At 45.7% G+C, this 19,951-nt stretch overlaps 1 protein-coding gene across 1 annotated transcript; it reads right to left on the bottom strand.

Annotated features, from left to right (window-relative positions):
- Positions 1 to 647: 647 nt before the first annotated feature.
- On the bottom strand, positions 648 to 19,309 carry ACADS (acyl-CoA dehydrogenase short chain; the record flags this gene model as incomplete). The annotated part of the gene is made up of 9 exons (XM_027862282.1): positions 648 to 1,533; positions 1,620 to 1,676; positions 1,864 to 1,959; positions 2,096 to 2,233; positions 2,333 to 2,503; positions 2,689 to 2,840; positions 3,260 to 3,371; positions 3,546 to 3,695; positions 19,130 to 19,309. Coding segments are annotated over 9 exons (1,209 nt in total), but the record flags the coding sequence as incomplete, so codon positions are not given.
- Between the last annotated feature and the right edge of the window lie 642 nt (positions 19,310 to 19,951).

The raw sequence follows: 19,951 nt of genomic DNA, 5'->3' as shown, positions 1-19,951 counted from the left end.
CAGACTTTGTTCCTGCCAACACCCCTCCCACCCCTGCTCCAAGGTGCAGCCCGGGCCAAAGGTGGAACAGTGGAAGGAGTGTCGGGCCTGGAGGCAGGGACACCTGCCGGTCAACTCACTAGTTGTGTGACCTTAGGCAAGTCACTTAACCTCTGTCCGCCTCAGTTGCTTCATCTGTAAAAGAAGACAAAATGACAGCATCTGGCCCTCTGGATTAAATGTGATATTTGTGAAGCGCTTTGTAAGTGTGACCCGGGCTCCCTGGCGCTCACTGGCTGGCTTCTCCATACCCTGCTAGGGTGAGAGACGGTCCCCAGGCAAGGGCCGGCCACCATGGGGGAGAGCTGAGGCAGGGATGGAGATGAGGGTGATGGAGATGACTTCAGAGAAATCTGGGGAGATTGTGCACGGAGGCAGCGTGAAGACACATGCCTCTGAGAGCGGCCCATGATTCCCGAGGACCTGGCTGAAGCAGGCGCCGTCCATCCTCCAACCATCCTCCAGGCAGAGGGGACGGCCTCGGCGGGGCAGAGGGGCACAGCTTTTGTGGGAATCAGTCTTTCTGTAACGGGAGTTTTGTTTTTCTTGCTTTCTCAGGGTGTGTGTGGAGCAGGGGAGGGGAAGGCAGAAGGCAAAGAAGGCAGGTCTTTGTTTGAAATAAAATTTAATTTTTTTTTTAAAGCTACAGCTGGGTGAGTGGCATGTTTATTTTGCCATTTGCTTCCAAAGTCACATGATTTCAAAAGAACCTGGAATGCCCAGGTGTGGCCCAGGCTGCCTGGGGCTGGACTCCCTCCCCAGGGTCTCCTTCCTCCCTTCTCCTCTGCTCGGCACTCAATGGCCATTGGTTGGACCAGTGTTCCTCTTGGTTCACCTCCCAACCCTGGGAGCTCCAAGGAGCCTGCTCCACCTCAGCACTGGTGGGATCGATGTCTGCAAGCTCTTTGGGGCCCCAGAGGGCCCAGGGACAAAGAAGTGGACAAGAACAAGGTGCTGAGTACTTCTCCAGACCTTCCACAAAAAAAGGATGTGCTGGATGCAATATTTTTTACAGATGGGGAAACTGAGGCACCATGGGCTTGGGGAGAAGCCTCCCTTACAGAGGTGGCCTGCAGCAGCCACATTCTTCCCTGAGGTTTGCTATCACAGCAGTCGGGCAAATTTGGGATAAGGAGCCCCAAGGCAGTGGGTCAACGTCCACAAGATCCAAGCTGACAAAAGTCCTCTTTCTTCCCCAAAGGGTCGGTCCAGAGCCGGGCGTAGGTCCTGCCGGGGCAGCCCAGCTCTGGAGGAAGCCCTGCCTAAGTGAGAGAGCCCACCCACCCCACGACAGTGGGCGAGGCTGGGCAGGGCCCCGGCAGCCACGCCCTCCCCAGCCGCTCAGTTCCGGTAGCTCTTCAGCAGCTGTCCAGCAATCACCAGCCGCTGGATCTCACTGGTGCCCTCGTAGATCTCGGTGATCCGGGCGTCCCGGTAATGGCGCTCGGCCGGCATCTCGGTCACGTAGCCCATCCCACCCAGGATCTGAATGGCCTGAAAGAGAAGGCAGGAGCCTTTGGAGTCACTGAGGAATGAGGACCCGGGCAGATGGGCCTCTCCCTGCCAGGAAGCTCGCTCACCTGGTGGGAGATCCTCGTGGCGGCCTCGGACGCTGCCAGTTTGGCCATCGCAGACTCCTAACCGGGGAGACACAACCCTGAGTGAGGCGCGCCCGGCTCCCCGCAGCTGACTCCCCAGCAGAGTCCGTGCCGAGGCCACTGACCTCTCACTGACTCCCTCTATCGAGGACCCTCCCTAGGACCCTGGGCACAATCTTACCCAGAATTACAGGGCCTTTCCCTCCCAGAAAACAAAGCCGAGCACCTTGGTGAAGGGCTTCCGGTTATCCTTGAGCATGGCAGCCTGCCAGGTCAGCAGCCGGGCACTCTCCAGGGCCAGGGCCATGTCTGCCAACTTGAACTGAAACACAGGCAGATGCCGAGCACATGAGGGCCCTCTCCTTTCCCAGAGCCGGCTGTCCGACCTCCCCCCGCATGCCCACGGGGTTAGCAGACTGCTGTCCAAGCCCAGGCAAACCTCAGCCTGTGCCCATTACCTGGATGTTCTGCAGCTTGGTGAGAGGGGAGCCAAAGGCCATGCGCTTCTCAGCGTAGTCCACGGCACAGTCCAAGGAAGCTTGGGCGATGCCCAGGGCCTGGGCGGCGATGCCGATCCGGCCCATGTCCAGGGTTTGCTGTTGGGATGGCCCCCGGAGTTAGTTCCACTGGTCTCCCCATCTCCGTCTCCACCCCAGCACAGGCAGGACCAACCAGAAACCCCTCCCCAGGCTCACCATGGCGATCTTGAAACCCATGCCCATCTCCCCCAGCATGTTTTCCTTGGGAATGCGACAGTTCTCAAAGATGAGGTTGGCTGTGGAGGAGGCTCGGATACCCAGCTTGTCTTCCTTCTTCCCCAGGGAGAGCCCAGGCGTCGGCATGGGAACCAGGAAGGCCGTGATGCCCTAGGAGCACACACAAGGCTATTTCCAGCCTCCACCCGTTTGTCCAAGCCAAGGACAATTGTGCCAGGCCCAAGAGGGACCCCGGCTCTAGCCAGAACAAAGGCAAAGACTGGCAGGGTGAGCCTGCATTTCCAGGCTCAAAGAGAGTTCCAGGACAGTCTGTGCCCGGGGCCTGCCGTCCTCACCTTGTGTTTCAAGGGCTTGTCACTGGTGGCAAAGACCACGGCAGCCGAGGCTTCCCAGGCGTTGGTGATCCAGGCTTTGGTGCCGTTCAGGACCCACGAATCCCCCTCCAGTCTCGCGGTGGTGGAAGCGGCCCCAGCATCACTGCCATTCCCTGCCCCACAAGGAGATTCAGGGCTGGACAGACAAAGGCTCTGCCAGCCCCTAAATCATTCTAAATCGCGCCCCCTGCAGGGGGTGACCCCCAGCCCTGACCAGCATCACTTCAGAGCTTTGCTGGGGAAAAGTCAGGTGGGAAGAGAAGGTCCTGCAGGAGTCAGGATGTGACGCCCGCCCTGCCCCCTCCCCCCAGGGTCTGCCACCAAGCCCCCTGGCCTCCTCATCAGAGGGGCGGCACAGGGTGAGTCTCTGCCCCTCGGAAGTCACACAACGCAGTTCAGCCTGCAGCCGCCCTCCCCAAAATTCCTACTGGCTTCTTAGGCGTCCCTGGACATGGTGGGGCCTTTTCTTCAACGTTCTGGGGCTAAATGTATAAGGTTACAAGCAGAAGGTCTCCCAGACCCTGCCCAGTACCTGGTTCACTGAGAGCAAAGCAGCCAATTTTGTCACCACTGGTAAAGGGTGAGATCCACTGCTGCTTCTGTTCCTTGGATCCAAACTTAAGGATTGGCCCTAAATAGAGAGACTGAGGAATGGGAGAGAGAGGACGTCGGCTTGCCTGTCTCTGCCTCTGCCCCTGCCCCTCCCTGGGCTCCAGGGGGTCAGAAGCCTGTGTGGCCAGGCTGCTCTGCAGAACTGGGACTGGCCTCCTCTCCCAAGCCCACCAAGAGGCCAGGGGGCCCAGAGGGGCACCACTTACATTGTTGACACTCATGATGACTCCAGTGGATGCACAACCCCGGCTGATCTCCTCCAAAGCAATAGCATAGGCCAAGTAGTCAAGTCCAGCACCCCTGAATTCCTCAGGCACATCCATAGCCAGGAGCCCCAGCTTCCCCATCTTCTGTATCTAATTTGAAGGAATCACAGAAATGCAGAATTAGAAGGAACCTAAGAGGTCACCAGGTCCAGCCTGAACCTGAGCAAAAATCCCCTCACGTACGTGGTGGACGCCCAGCCCTGACAAGAAGATCTCCAGCATGGGGGAACGCAGACCGCCAGATGCAGCCCAACCCACTTCTGCAGGCTTTAGAAGCTTACAAGCAGCCTGACCTTCGACCCTCCGCTCCTGCATCTCCTCCCAGGTCAGGCAGAACAAAGCACTCTCACCTCCCCTGAGCCAACCACTCCCCAAAGCTCCTGAGAAAAGTGAACACCAAGGCCTGCTTCCTTCGGCCAGCCTTTGTTCACGGCCCTTGACTGCCGTCCTCTGGACGTGCGGCTCACCATGATCCTCCCCAGAGCGAAGCTGGTCAGGCAGACGTGCTCTGCCCAGGCTGGACACGTTGCTTGTCTGAGGGTGGCGCTAGACCAAAGACCAGACACCGGATAAAATCCTCGAGTCATCTGCCTATGAATTTCCATCTTGCTAAGTGTGAAGTTGACTTTTTGACCCTAAAGTACGACTTCACATTTAACCTACTAAATCTTATTGGACCGTATCCAGCTTCTATCTCTTTGGACGCTAGCTGGTCACCAATCTGTGGGCCAAGCACGGATCCCTGGGGCATGCCACCGGACACCTTCAAGGCCTGCCAGGCCCAAGAGGGACCCCGGCTCTAGCCAGAACAAAGGCAAAGACTGGCAGGGTGCGCCTGCATTTCCAGGCTCAAAGAGAGCTCCAGGACAGTCCTTGCCCAGGGCCTGCCGTCCTCACCTTGTGTTTCAGTAATAACCAAGATTTGGGTCCAGTCATTAAACCAATTGGACAAATCTCTGCAGCTTTACTATCTTCTAACCCACACCTCCTCATCTTTCCCACGAGGACAGCGTGGAATTTCCTCCTTTTATAGATGAAGAAAGTAATGTCTAGGAGGTCGTGTGACATGTCACCAGCTTGTGAGCATCAGTCTGGATTCACACCCAGGTCCTCTGACACCAGGCTGCAACCCTGGCCCACCTCTGCCGCCTGTCTGGCGGCCTCGTTCTCCCCGGCTGAGGGAGGCAACGGCTCAGCCTTGGTAGCAGCTGTGGTCAGAACAGCCCACCTACCCAACATGGGAAGGGCAGGAGCAGGGGCGAGGCAAGCATAGGCAGGACGCGAAGCCCATGAGGAAAGAGCCTTTTGCTGACCCCTTCACAATCGAGATGCTGAGCACGGCATGACCACAAAGCCTGGTCATCCTCCTTCACCCTTCTGGGCGCTGTGCTCCAAGGATCATCGTCTGTAGCATAATCAGCTCCATCTTCTTATGCCCGTTGTCTCCCCTAATCAGAATCTGTCCTCCTTGAGAGCAGAGGCCATCTCCACTTTCTACTTCTCACAGTGCAAGACAAACATAAGTGCTGAACACATGCTTTTTAATTCATTCATTCATGCGTTTGTCTACCACCCTTAAACCTTGTCAAAAGAGCAAATACGGTGAGTCGGGCATGAGCCGTTCATGAAGAAGCCACGCGTGCTCTGTGGACCACTGTGAGATTCACCAGTCAACCCTTTGGTGACACGTCCTAGACGGTGCAGGGATGAGAACAAATTTACCATTCCCAGAGCTTACGGACAGACACCCATTCTCTTTTCTTCCTGGGAAATCCAGACAGTATTGGCACTTCCCATCACCCAAGCTTCTGGCCCATCTTTCCTTGTCATCACAAAGCGCAGAGGAGGGCGAGCCTCCCTCCATTACGCCTGTCATTGCCACACAGCAGCAAGCTCCTTCCTGGTTGATGAGAAGCATCAGGGGAAGGTTCTCACTGGGTCCTCCGCATTTTAAAAAACGGCATTATATGATAGTGTATCATAGTACAGTACAGCAAGAAATTACGCAGCATCTGCTTTGGGCAGAGAGAGCACTTAAGCCTGAGCTTCTATCCCCGAAGTCCCTGCTTTCTCGGGCCGCTGTGCCAGCCCTATGCTCTGCTCCCTGAATTCAAAATTCACTATTTTCTCTTTCCTATACCACAGTTTTTCTCAAACATATGATTTTTGTTGCTTGTGTTATTGATATAATCATGTTAATAGTTTTCCTAATAGTGGACCAGCCTTGCATCCCTTTTATAAATATATCTTTGGATACATTGCGCGAGTCTCCTAGCTAAGTATTATATTTATGATTTTTGCATCAATTTTCATTAGTGAAATTGGTCTATAATTTTGTTTCTCCATTTCTGCTCTTCCTCATTTAGGTGTCAACAGCATATTTGTTTCTAAAAGAAGTTTGGTAGGACTTCTTCTTTGCCTATTATTCCAAATGATTTACTTAATATTAGAATGAGTTGATATTTAAATGTTTGGTAGAATTCACTTGTAATTCCATCTGGTCCTGATGTTTTTTCTTAGGAAGCTCATTTATGGCCTACTCAATTTCTTTTTCTAAAATAGATTTATTAGGGGTGGCTGGGTGGCACAGTAGATAGTGCTCTGGACTTGGAGTCAGGAGAACCTAAGTTCAAATGTGACCTCAGATGCTTGACACTTATTAGCTGTGTGACCCTGGGCAAGTCACTTAACCTCAATTGCATCACCAACAAAGCAAAAAAAACAAACAAACTATAAAACATGTTTATTTAGATATTCTATTTCATCTTCTGTTAATCTGGGCAGTTTATGTTTTTGTAAGTATTCTCTTTCATTTAGATTATTAAATTTATTGGCATATAATTGGGCAATAATTGCTTTAATATCATCTTCATTAGTAGTGTATTCACTCTTTTAGTTTTTGAGACTACTGATTTTGTTTTCTTCTCTCTTTTTAAAAATCATATTAACCAATGGTTCATCTGTTTCATTGTTTTTTCTTTTTTGTAAAACAAACTCCTAGTTTTATTTACTAAGTCAATAGTTTTCTAATATTCACTTTTATTAATTTCATCTTTAATTTTCAGGACTTCCAATTTGATGTTTAATTGGGGATTTTTTTTTTGTTTTTAAAATTGCATATCCAACTCACTGATCTGCTCTTTCTCTATTTTATTTATATAAACATTTAAAATATACATTTTCCTCTGATTACTGCTTTTGCTGTATCCCATAAGTTTTAGTATGTTGTCTCATTATCATTCTCTTTAATAAATTTATTTAGTGTTTCTATGATTTGATCTTTGACCCACAAATTCTTTAAGATTAGATTGTTTCCAATTAATTTTTAATCTGTTTTCATGGTCCTTTATTATTATTTATTTTATTTATTATTATGTATTAATTTTTATTGAATTATGATCTGAAAAGGATATATTTAATATTTCTGCTTTTCTACATTTGACTATAATATTTTTATGCCCTAATATAAGGTTGGTTTTTGTAAAGATTCCACATACTGCTGAGAAAATGGCACATTGTTTTTCTATCCCCATTCAGTTCTCTCCAGATGTCTATCATATCTACCTTATTGTCTAAGATTCTTTTCATCTCCTTACTTCTTCCTTATGTATTTTTTGGTTAGACTTACCCAGTTCCAAGGGGTGAAAAGTTGGTTCCCCACTGTTATGGTTTTGCTATCTCTTTTCACCTATAATTCATTTACTTTTTCCTTTATAAATCTGGATGCTATTGTATGTGGTGCATATATGTTTAGTACTAACATTACTTCATTATCTAAGGTACTTTTTTTAACATAATGTAGTTTTCCTGATTATCACTTTTAATTAAAACTATTTTAGCTTTCACTTTGTCTGAGCTCATGATTATTACCCCTGCTTTTTTTACATCAGCTGAAGCATAATAAATTCTACTCCAGACTTTTTTTTTTTTTAGGCAACTGGGGTTAAGTGACTTGCCCAGGGTCACACAGCTAGTAAGTGTCAAGTGTTTGGTCTGAGGCCGCATTTGACCTCAGGTCCTCCTGACTTCAGGGCCGGTGCTCTATCCACTGCGCCACCTAGCTGCCCCCAGACTTTTATTTTTACTCTATGTGTGTCTCTCATTTTTAAATGTGTTTCTTCTAAACAACATTTTGTGGGGTCCTGGTTTTTGATCCATTCTGCTATCCTTTTCCATTTTATGGATGAGTTCATCCCATTCACATTCAAAGTAATAATTACTAGTTTTGTATGTCCCTGCGTCCTATGTCACTCCATTGTTTTTCCTTCTCTCTCTTTTTACCCTATCCCTCCTCAGAAATCTAGTTTACTTCTGACACTGCCTCCTGAATCTGCACACCATAACAGTCCCTTCCCTTATCCTACCCCCATGCCCTCCTATTTCTCTATAATTTAAGAAGACTTTCATATCCAAATAAACTATGTTATCTCCTATTTAACCCAGCTCCAATGAGAACAAGGTTGCCACGTTGCCCAACCTCCACTCCATCCTCTGTCCATTGTAAAAGTCCTTCTAGTCACACCTCTCTTGTATGAAATAATTTGCTCCATTTTACCTCTCCCTCCCCAGTTTTATTTTTTGGGATCACCACATCATAATCAACTCAAACCCAAGCCTTCTATCTATGGATACTCTTTAGCTACCCTAATAATGATAACATTCTTAAGAGTTATAATTATTGGGGCAGCTAGGTGGCGCAGTGGATAGAGCACCAGCCCTAGAGTCAAGGAGGACCTGAGTTCAAATCCAGCCTTAGACACTAAACACTTACTAGCTGTGTGACCCTGGGCAAGTCACTTAACTCTGACTGCCTCACCAAAAAAAAAGCAAAAAAAAAATTACAGTTATTTTTCCATTAACACAATAAATAGCTTAACTACATATTAAATTCCTTATGATCAATCTTTCAGGTTTACTTTCCTATTTTCTCCTGATACTTGTGTGTGAAAGTGTGAAAATCACACTTTCTGTTCAGCTCTGGTCTGTTCCTCAAGAATGTCTGGATGTCCTTTAATTCATGAAATATTCGTCTTTCTCTTGTAGGATTACACTCAGCTTTGCTGGGTAAGTTATTCTTGGCTGCACATCTAGTTCCTTTGCTTTTTCAGAATATCATATTCCATGGTTTCAGTCTTTTAAAGCAGAAACTGCTAAATCTTGTGTTATCCTGACTATAACTGTACAATATTTGAACTGTTTCTTTCTAATTACTTGTAATATTTTCTCCTTGACCTGGGAGCTTTGAAACTTAGTTATAATGTTCCTGTGGGTTTCCATTTTGGGATCTCTTTCAGGTGGTGACCAGTGGATTTTGTTCAATTTCTATTGTATTCTCTAGTTCTAAAATTTTAGGGCAATTTTACTGAATAATTTCTTGAACTATAATGTCTAGACTCTTTTTTTTTTATCATGACTTTCAGATAAATCCAACAATACTTATATTGTCTCTCCTTGATCTGTTTTAGGTCAGTTGTTTTTCCAGTGAGATATCACATTCTCTTCTATTTTTTCATTTTTTTAAATTTTGTTTGATTAGTTTTTGATGTTTTATGAAGTCATCAGCTTTCCCTTGTGCAATTCTAATTTTCAAAGAATCTTCTTCAGTAAGTTTTTGTACCTCTTTTTCCAACTATTTAAAATTTTCTTGCATTACTCCTATTTTCTTTCCCATTTTTTCCCTCTACTTCTCAGTAATCTTTTGGACTTCCTTTTCCATTTGGCCAATTTTGCTTTTTAGGGCATCTTCTCCTCGATGGCTTCTTGGACCTGTTTTGCCATTTGGGTTAGGCTATTTTTTAAGGTGTTATTTTCTTCAGAATTTTTTTGGGTCTCCTTTAGCAAGCCATTGACTTGTTTTTCATGATTTTCTTGCATCACTCTCAGTTTTTCCTCTACTTCTCTTACTTGCTTCTCAAAATCCCTTTTGAGCTCTTCCAAGGCCTGGGACTGATTCATATTTTTCTTGGAGGCTTTGGATGTAGAAGCTTTGACTTTATTGTCTTCTTCTGGTTGTATGTTTTGATCTTCTTTGTCACCAAAGTAAGATAATATAGTCTGACTCTTTTTGCGCTGCTTACTCATGATCCTGGCCAATTACTTGAGTTTTAAACTCTTTGTTAAGGTAAGAGTCTGCTTCCAATGTGGAGAATGTACTGTCCCAAGCTTTGGGGGTTTCTACAGCTGTTTTCAGAGCTACTTCTAGGGACCTGTAAATTTTCAGTTCTTCCAAGGTGTTGTGATAAGGGGCGAGGTGTTTCTTCTTCACCGCCACAACAAGCTCCACCACGCCAGCCCTCCTTCTCGCCCCAGGACAGCCCCTCAGAACTATGACCCAGATCCAAGCACGGGCAAAGCAAGAGATTCCTGCAATCCCCCTCTGATCAGCCACCTGATTTTCCCCCTCAGTCTGTGGGCTGGAAGCTCAGGAGGCAGCTACTGCCCCGGGGGGGGGGGCTGAGACCTATCTTCTACCTCTCACCTCAGTCACAGACTTTTCCCACTGACCTTCTAAGTTGTCTTTGGCGTTTGTGGGTTGAGAAGTCTGGAAACCGCCACAGCTGCCTGCGATTTAGTTCTCTGAGGCCTGCTCCAGGGTCGCCGCGGCCTGCGCGCCCACACCGCACTGCACTCCCCCCCCCCCCCCCCCCCCACCCCATCCTCATCCCCCCTCCCCCTTTCTTCGCTCGGCCTGGAAATTTGTTTCACTCTGTCTTTTCGTGGGTTCTGCTGCTTTAGAATTTGTTTAGAGCCATTTTTTTTACGGGTATTTGGAGGGGTTTGGGGGAGAGCTCAAGCAAGTCACTGCTTTCCCTCTGCCATCTTGGCTCCGCCCCCCCTCTACTTCTCTTATTTGATTTTTAAAGTCCTTTTTCAGCTCCTCCAGTAATTCTTTTTGGGCTTCTGTCTGTTTTACATTTTTCTTTGAAGCTTTACAAGTAGCAGTTTTGACTTTGTTGTTTTCTTCTGAGTTTAAACCCTGATATATTTTCTATCACCATAATAACTATGATCAGGTTCATTTTCCATTGTTTATTCATTTTAATGGCTTATTTCTTGACTGTTAACTTTATGTTAGGGTCAGGCTCCGCTCTCAGGTTGTGGGGGAATAATGTCTCAGGCTTCAGGGTTTTCATGCTATTATTTTCTGAACTCTATCTGGGGTCTCTGACTTATTGGTTCTTCCAATGCACTATGATCCAAGGCCAGGTGTGGTCACTGCTCTTCTGGCTTATGCCTTGGTTTATGAGTGACCTCAGGTATTCCTCTCCACCCCTGAGGGCCCGTGAAACACTGCCACTGCAAACACTCTCACTACCTGAGGTCCTGAAAATGCACCACTGCGGCAAGCATCAGTTCATTCTGTCCTGGAATTGAAACCAGGGACTCCTAGGAGTAACCACAATCAGTTCTCTCTATCCTGGAACCTCAAACAAGGCCCCCATCTCCTCTGCTACTGCACTCACCAGTGTGTGCTCACTTCTCACCTGCAGCCACAGCTTGGGTCTGAGTTGGGTCAAAGTGCCTGCGCCCCTCATCCAGTGCCAGCAGAGGGCTCTCTCCCCCCTGCAATCTTTCCCTGATCAGTTGCTCAACCTTCCAACCCCCCATCCATGGGGGAAGTTTTGGAAGCCATGCTAACACAGCTGCCCCTAAGCTTGCTGCCTGCTGGCATGGCGGTAACTGCACTTTGCTCTGGTCTGAACATTACCCTGTAGGTCAGATCTTTCCTGAAGTCTTCCTAGATTGTCTTAGGCTGGACGACAGCTCTACTCTGACATCATATTATTCCTGCTGCTCAAAAATTCAATTTGAGGTGTTGTTTTAAGTTATTGGAGGAAAATTTGGGAGAGCCCAGTAATTTCCTGCCTTATTCCACCATCTTCCCACAATCCTCCTCAGTCATCATTTCTTTAAGAGTGAATGGCTGCTTCCTCTTCAGAACCCCCTTCAGAGAGTACCATTCCCTTCTCCTCAGGAAGAGTCTTTTTATCTGTTTCTTAACTCCAAATGTGAGTGGTCCTTCTCCTCTCTTCTCTCTGTTTCATTCTTCTGCCCCCCACCCTCCTGCCACAGGTCAAAATTCCTCTTTGCCTTTTGGGATTCTTTAGCCACTCTTGTTTTCACATTAAAACTCTTCTTCTATTTGTTGTGGGAAGCACCTTATTTTTCCCAAAAACCTGAGAGTGGAGGAGGGGTTTTCTTCAATGTCCTTTGCCTTTTCTTTTATTGGTGCAGACAAAGCCTGCACCTTTCTTTGAGTATTGTGGCGGAATTACAAACGGCACATTATGCTACGTAATTACCCATTCTCTAGACTTACTGGAAGGAAAAGCCTCAGTCTTTTTCATTGTTGCTAAAAGGTCCCCTGAATAATTCTATCCTGGGAGGGGAAAAACGCAGTGAGACAGACACCTGTGTCCACTCTGCTGCCTTAAGAGACCACCAGGCTACCTCTCCATTCCCTGAGAGAGGAAGCTGAGGACGGCCATGGGCCAAGCTCAAAGGATGGTAAGGCTTGGGCTTCTAAGGCTGGGTCGATACCAGGGCAATGTTCATTTCAGGCATTTCTTTTTTATGATGACCTTAAACATTAACAAACGTAAACATTTCAATAGACTAAAAGTAGAAAAGAGGGCTGAACACAAAACTACAAATTTCTACCACAGGCAGTTTGGTTTTTTTAAGTTAACATGATTAAATCTGACACAATTCTAACAAGGCTCCCTTCTAACTGTCTTTGTGCTTCCTTCTGTGAATTTTTAATTGATCTTTTTTTCTTTCTTTTCTTATTTTGGTATCACTCTCATCACCTGCCCCTACCCCCCACAGTCCCAAGAGAAGGCTTCTCTTTTGCCAATAAATAGGCAGGCAAAATAAACAAACCCATTGGCTCTGTCTGAATATGCACGTCGTCTCACTCTGCAGCTCGCTTCCTTCTTCGCCTTTGTCAAGAGGTGGGAAGGAGACTTCACTGTCAGCCTTCCAAAGTCAGGACAGGAGCTCCCACATCCCACGCAACTGTTCTCCTTTACTTTGCCACGGTCGCTGGAACCGAATCCCCTGACTTGGCTCCCTTCATTCAGCGCCCCTCGAGTCTGCACAAATTCTTCTAGGTTTCTCTAAATCCATCATACTCACAGGTTCTTAGAGTACAATACATTCCACCACATTCATCTACTCCAACTTGTTCAGACATTCCAACTGACGACCACTCCCTTTCTTTCCAGTTTCCTGTCCTTTGCTACCACAACAAGTGCCGCTCTGATGGTTTTTGTCTCTACCAGTCTCCTTCCCCTTCGACCTTGCTGGGGTGTTCTGAGGAGGAATCCTGATAGGTGAAACGTGGTCCCCAGGTTTTCTGTGAATGCTCATTACTCATCTGTACTCTGGTAGAACAATTACTGGGAAGAAATTCGGAGGTCCCAGAGTCTGTCACTGACTCTGAGTGATAGACAAAAGCCCCATTCTCAGCAGCTGAGCTGAAATCTGGGGATGGGTTAGGAGGAGTAGAGTTGCTAGGCTAACAAAAAGAGTAGGCATAGTCATATTTCCAAAATTCTCTAACTACTACATGGTGTCTCAGAGTGGAGCCGAGCTCTTGACCTTAAGATTATTTATCAAGTCCTATAAGACCCCAGAGAAAACCACTATCATGAGGTCATCTGGGGAAGGCCAGTAACAGACATCAGTCCAGGGCTAACCAATGTACTCATGGGACAGGAAAAAGTCCTACTCAGACACGTAACCATTTCATCAGTGAGAAAAAGAGGAACCAGGAAGACGTCTAAATTTGGGGAAAGTCAGAAAGTTCCCCAGAGAAAAAAAACAAAATTAAATTGACCACAAAAGATACACTCTGTGTGTGTGTGTGTGTGTGTGTGTTATCACAAAAACTCGGAGAGAAAAAGAATATCCAGGAGAAGAGACTGGATAACAGGGCCAAGGCAGCGGATAGGTTGAGAAGGATGAAGACTGAGAAAAGACCAGACCTGGCGATTATAAAATCATTGGTAAATACAGAGAACAGTTTCATCGCACTTTGTTGGTTCTCCCATAATTACCAAATTCTGCCCTTCCTGACAGTGAGTAGAGTATAATAGGCATCCTCCAGAACACTGTATTGTGAGTTACCCATGTGTGATTATTTCATTCTTTACCCTTGTACCTCCAGTAGACACTTCTTTCTAGAAGGTTTGGAAGTGAAGAGTAGGAGAGACACAGGGTGACAGCTTATAGGCTTAAGGGGAGGTTTTTCTAATATATAAGAGACCTGAGCATGTTGTGGACATATGGGAATGAGTCAGTAGAGGAAGAGATGGAAGAGAGCAAGGGAGAGAGAGAGGAAGGAAGGGAGAGGGAGAAAGAGAATATTTTTGGTTTATGGAACAAAGTCTAGAAGGACATAGAATGGGATGGGATGATGGGTATAGAGAAAATGATAATAGTTAAAATTAATATGGTGCTTTAAGGTTTGCTGAACCCTTTACTTATACTAGCTACTTCTTGCTCTGAGACAGAAGGGGAGAATGGGCAAAGAAATTAAATTTTTTTTGAGTTTGGGAGGAGGGAAGTTGAAGGAGTTCATGTGGGAAGGTCACAGTCTTCACAGAAAATCAGAAGCAAGAGTCTCAGCGAAGCAAGACCTTAGCACAGAGAGGCAGATTTGGGTGTCTGACAATGGTAGGAAGAAAAATATTTAAAATAATTGCTGTGATGTGTGAAAGGGAGTCTGTAAAAACGAGTTTAAAAGGTAAGAATAATAACCCACCTTTAGGTAAAATTTATGGCTTATAAAACATTTTTCTCACATAAAAAGTACATGAGGCCTTATCAGACCCTACCAGCTTCATGCCTTCCCCCTCAAATTAACTCATATTCATGGACTGCTTTATAAGTATTTACACATGTCTATGTTCTTTCCCCTGATAGAATGTACACTCCCTGATGGCAGGGACTGTTTTGCTTTTGTCCCTGGATCCCCTGCACCCAGCCCAATACCTGGCACACGGTTGGGGTTGGAGTTGGATAAATGTTTGTTACATGATTGACATGGGAAGCACAAGCATGACCTTCACTGTACAGAACTGCCAGGCAGCAGTGAATGCCCAGCTGAGGTGAAATAGCATGAATCTCTGACTTGGTCAACGTGGTTTCCAATAATGCCCAATATTCAAATGGTTTTGGAGCAGTACCAAATGATGGGCAAGTAACTCATCTGCTCCGTGTCTCAGTTTCCCCAGCTACAAAATGAGGATGACAGTCTTCACCCTGCCCGGCTGAGTGGTTATGAAGATCAAATGATGAACTGGAAAATGCTTTTAAAAGGATAAAGGTTGAGAAGCGGGGCCAAGATGGTGGAAAAAAGACAGGGGCTCGCCTGACCTCTCCCAAATTCCCCTCCAAACAACTTTAAATCATGCCTCAAAACAAATTCTGGAGCAACAGAACCCACAGCAGAAAGGTTGGCAGGAAACGTCTGTGGCACCAAGGTAAGAGTAGAGTTCAGTCCAGAGCGGGCAACACCCTGGCAAGATCGTAGCAGGCCGCACCTCCGCAAACAAACAATAACCTTGGGGGTAACTGAATGAACAGCAGCCGCTTCCAGAGCTCTCTCATAGACGGGAAGGGGCCAGGCAGCTGGTCAGAAGGAGACTACGAGAGTCCCTTTGCTGACACCGGGTGCAGGGCTCTGTTGCACTGCCCATCTGTGAATGTGGGTCGCAGTCTCTGATACACCAAAACTTATGACCAAAGGAGAGAGAGGACCCTGGTCACAGTTCCAGGGTGGAAAAGAGTGCTTGTGGTGGCTCACAGACCAGAGCACAGGCCGGGAGAGCAGTAAAAACATCTCTCCTTAGATCATAAAATCTTGGAAGAACTGAAAACTTACAGACCCCCAGTACTAGCTCTGAAAACCTAAAGCTTGGGATAGCGAACTCTCCATTCCAGAAACAAAGCCCAACCTCAAGTTAAAAGTCAAGAAACTGGCTGGAAAAATGAGCCAAAAAAAAAAAAGAAAGAAAGAAAAAGAAAAAGAACAGAAAGAAAGAACCTGATCATAGAAAGTTACTATGGTGACAGGGAAGACCAAAACATAAACTCAGAAGAAAAATTCTGCCTTACATGATAGTCAGTAGACTGTAGAAGGCATCATCCAGAACTTTGTATTGAGATCCAACTTGGCCAATAGCAATCAACAACAACTGTTCTTTAGCCCTGCCCAGATTAATTTCCATATGAAAGTTGCTAAAAGTTAATAAATTTTACAGAGAAATTTACATTTCAGAGAAAAAACAAGTGTTATTCTTGGTTATACCAAATTTAAGTACTCCCAAAATATACTTAATGTTGAATTCTAAATCCTCTGCTAGAGATATAGCAAAAGTGAGAAGTTTGAGGCTAGGGAAAGGAGAAGAGAGAACAATAACAGAATATGGAGAAGGAAGTGAATGATCCCCTAAATTAACAAACTAGGTAGAGAAGCAGCCGAGTTGATAGCAAGAAAATAGCTGGCTGAAGAACATTCAAAGCCTTAGAGTAGGTTTTGTTGTTTGTTTGCTTCTCTTCAATACTCTTAGGAACTGCCTGTTAAATTCCTGGGGCTAGAATGATCTACTTCAGCTTCCTGGACTGCTCTCATTGTCCCACAGAGGCTCACCTGCCCGATCCCAGCCTGAGAACACGCTCTTTTCAGACAATACATTCAGGTGCTTTCTTACAGAAATAGCTTTGGGCAGGGAGAGGCTAAAGAGTAAAAGGGAAAAGGCAAATGCTGAAGGGGATGTGGGAAAATTGAGATACTAATGCACTGTGAATGGGGCTGTGAACAGATCCAACCATTCCAGAGAACAATTCAGAACAATTCAAAACTACACCCAAAGAGCCATAAAACTTTGACGAGCAATGCCTGTATCCCAAAGAGATCAAAGAAAAAAGAAAAAGATCTATCAATTGGAAATCAAGGGGATGCCCATCAATTGGGGAATGGCTGAACAAGTTGTGGTATATGATTAGAAATGATGGGTGGGATGGTTTCAGAAAAACCTGGGAAGTCTTTTTATGTAAATAGTATTTTATGTTTTTCCAATTACATGTGAGTGAGATGGATGAAGTTTCCTCAGTACTAAAACTCATAAATTCCCTTTGTACTCCCAAAGAAGCAAGAGCTGACCTGTGTTCCATCTCCTCTAGCAAGATAAACATTGTGAAAGACTGCTAGCTTAACCTCCAGAGGCTTCCTGCTTATCCACCTCTAGGCAGACTTGTATGAACTGATCCTGAGTGAAGTGAGCAGAACCAGGAGACCGTTGTACACAGTAACAGCCAAGTTGCTTGATGACTGACTTTGATAGACTTAGCCCTTCTCAGCAATGCAAGGATCTAAGACAACTCCAAAAGACTCAAGATGGAAAATGCTGTCCGCATCCAGAGAAAGAACAATGGAGTCTGAATGCAGATGGAAGCAGACTATTTGCTCTTTTGTTTTGTTTCTTCTTTCTCGTGGTTCCTTCCATTGGCTCTAATTCTTCTTTACATCATGACTAATGTAAAATGTTTAATAAGAACCTATATGTAGAGCCTATATCAGATTGCACGCCATCTTAGGGAGGAGGGAAAGAAGGGAGATCGTGAAAATTTAAAACTCAAAAGCTTATGAAAGCAAATGTTGAAAACTAAAAATAAATAAAATTTTAAAAAAAGATTTTGAGTTACGTATTTCCCTCCCTCTCCTCCCCCTTCCCCAAGACAGAAAACAATCTGTGTGTAATCATGTAAAACATATTTCCGAATTAGTCATGTTGTGAAAGAAGAAACAAAACAAAAGGAAAAAAACATGAGAAAAACAAAGAAAGTGAAAATAGTCTGCTTCAATGCACATTCAGACTCCACAGTTCTTTCTGTGGATGTGGACAGCATTTTCCATCATGAGTCTTGGAGATGAGGATCATCGTATTGCTGAGTAGAGCTATGTCTACCATAGTTGATCACTACACAATGTTGCTGTTACTGTGTACAATGTTCTCCTGGCTCTGTTCACTTCATTCAGCATCAGTTTATGTAAGGCTTTCCAGAAAACCTGGGAAATCTTATATGAACTGATGCAAAGTGAAGTAAACAGAACCAGGAAGACAACGTACACAGTAAAAGCAACATTGTAAGCATGATCAACTGTGAAAGACTTAGCTACTCTGGTAAAGACAGCAATCCAAGATAATTCCAAAGGATCCATGATGAAAAATGCTATCCATCTCCAGAGAGAGAACTGATGAATTCTGAGCACAAATTGAAGCATGATTTTTAAACTTTATTTTTATTGTTTTATTTATTTTATTTTTATTTTATTAAAATGTTTTGCATGACTTCACATGTATAATCGATATCAAACTGCTTATCTTGTCAAGAAGGAGGGAAGGATAAGAGGGAGGGAGAGAATTTGGAACTCAAAATTTTTAAAAATGAATGTTAAAAAAAATTTTGCATGTAATTGGGAAATATTTAATGAAATAAATAAAATATACAAAAAAAAACAAAAAAGTAATTATGGAGACGAACATTTAGGATGATATCTAAAACCAATCTCAGATTCTAAGGCAAGTCAGTTATAGCTACAACAGAAAGTGCAGCCCAAAGTTTAACTTGACTGACTCTTTCTGTCTGTCTCTCTCCCCCCATACTACTATCGCTGGGTCTACAAAGTTTACACGCCCTCAGAGAGACAATGAAATTACCTTTACTGAAATGTTCTTGGTAAGAGTCATTGTTCAGTTCTGGGCACCACATTTAGAGAGGACGCTTATGAACTGCAGGCACCTCTAGGGGAGGGCAACCAGAAAGTACTAATGATGACCATGACAACATGACATACAAGGACTGGACGAAGAGCTTAGAGATGTCTGACCTGGACAAGCAAAGTCCTGACAACATAGTGATCAGGAAGACACTACAAGTCTCTTAAAATACTTAAAAGGCCTTCATGTGAGAGATCTGATGTGTATGGCTTGGCCCCAAAGGACAGAGGTGGAAGAGATGGGTGGAAGCTGCAGAGAGACAGATTTAGGGTCAATGTAAGGAAAACCTTCCAACCCAAAGTCAGACTAGAAGGCTTCCACTTCGTGGGTCCCTCTCCCTGAGTTTTCAGCAATGGCTGAATGAGCACTTTAAAGACACAGTAACAGGTACCATTCAGGTACAGGCTGCCTGACATGCCTTCTGAAATCGCTTCCAACCCCAAGATTTTGTGACAAGTCCCCAGAATGGAGTACAGCTTAGATGTGGCTTAAAGGTCTTAAAGGCCTTTGAGCTGGAAAACTCCCTGAGGAGCAGCAGAGGCAGACTGGGGTCAAAACTACTTTTCCTTCTCAGCCTCCAGCTTACACATCTGCACATCTCCCCATTTTAGATGGTCACCTCTTAGCTAAGGAGACTGAGGACCTGTTTCCCTTAATATCCATGTTCCCTCAGCCTCATCCAGGCCACAGATGCCCTCACTTCACTAAAGCAGGAAACAGAGGCAATACACTTACCTGAGCACCAGGGAAACAGTGTTCCTTATCCAGCTGTCCAGCAATAGGGGCCAACTCCTTCTCGGCAAAGTCCCGGCACGTTTGGCGAAGCATTTGGTGCGTCTCAGGCAGCTCTACACACTGGTAGATGGTGTGCAGCTGCCTCCAGCCCCCGGAACAGAGAGCTGTCCAGGAGAGATGCCAGGGTCACCAGAGCAGAGACATGGATGTGGCAGGGAACCCAGGGGGCATTTGTCCTACCCTCTCCTTTTACACACGAGCAACAGAGGCCTCAGGAGGTACTGGGGCTGAGAGCTGAAGAGATGGCCTCTCAATTCAAAGTCTCTCTGATATATTATATAACAAAGGCAAAACATTTCCAAGGCTCTGTCCCAGGTTCTACTCTCTGGTGACCTCATCCTTTCCTCTAAACTTCTCAGTTATGCTTAGAGCACCACCATTCCCCCCAAATCAATCATACTGGTAAGCTCTAGTTTCTCCTTATCCTCAAGCTGGTTATTTCTCTATCCCCATCCCCTCCCTCTACACCCTCAGACACCACCCTAGCTCTGACCCTCCTCCCATTTCCCACCAGCTCTCTTGCTTATGGACTTCTCTGGACTCTCCATCATGCCCTCCCCCTGGAAACTAATGATTAGGAGATCTCATATGCTACAAGATTGAGTCCCCTTGGTCCCTTTGATCAGACCCTGTGGCTGGAGGGCAGGGTCTTGGCCTTGAGCTCAGTCCACTCTTCTCCCTACTTCCCACCAGCTCCACTGCTTTGGGACATCTGTGGATTCTCCATCATGCCCCCACCCCTTTGGCTTCCTTTGTGAGTTG

This window comes from Vombatus ursinus, unplaced genomic scaffold, assembly GCF_900497805.2.
Source record: "Vombatus ursinus unplaced genomic scaffold, bare-nosed wombat genome assembly UNPS02001287.1, whole genome shotgun sequence".
Lineage (NCBI taxonomy): Eukaryota > Metazoa > Chordata > Mammalia > Diprotodontia > Vombatidae > Vombatus > Vombatus ursinus.
This window is presented reverse-complemented; position numbering and strand designations above follow the sequence as displayed.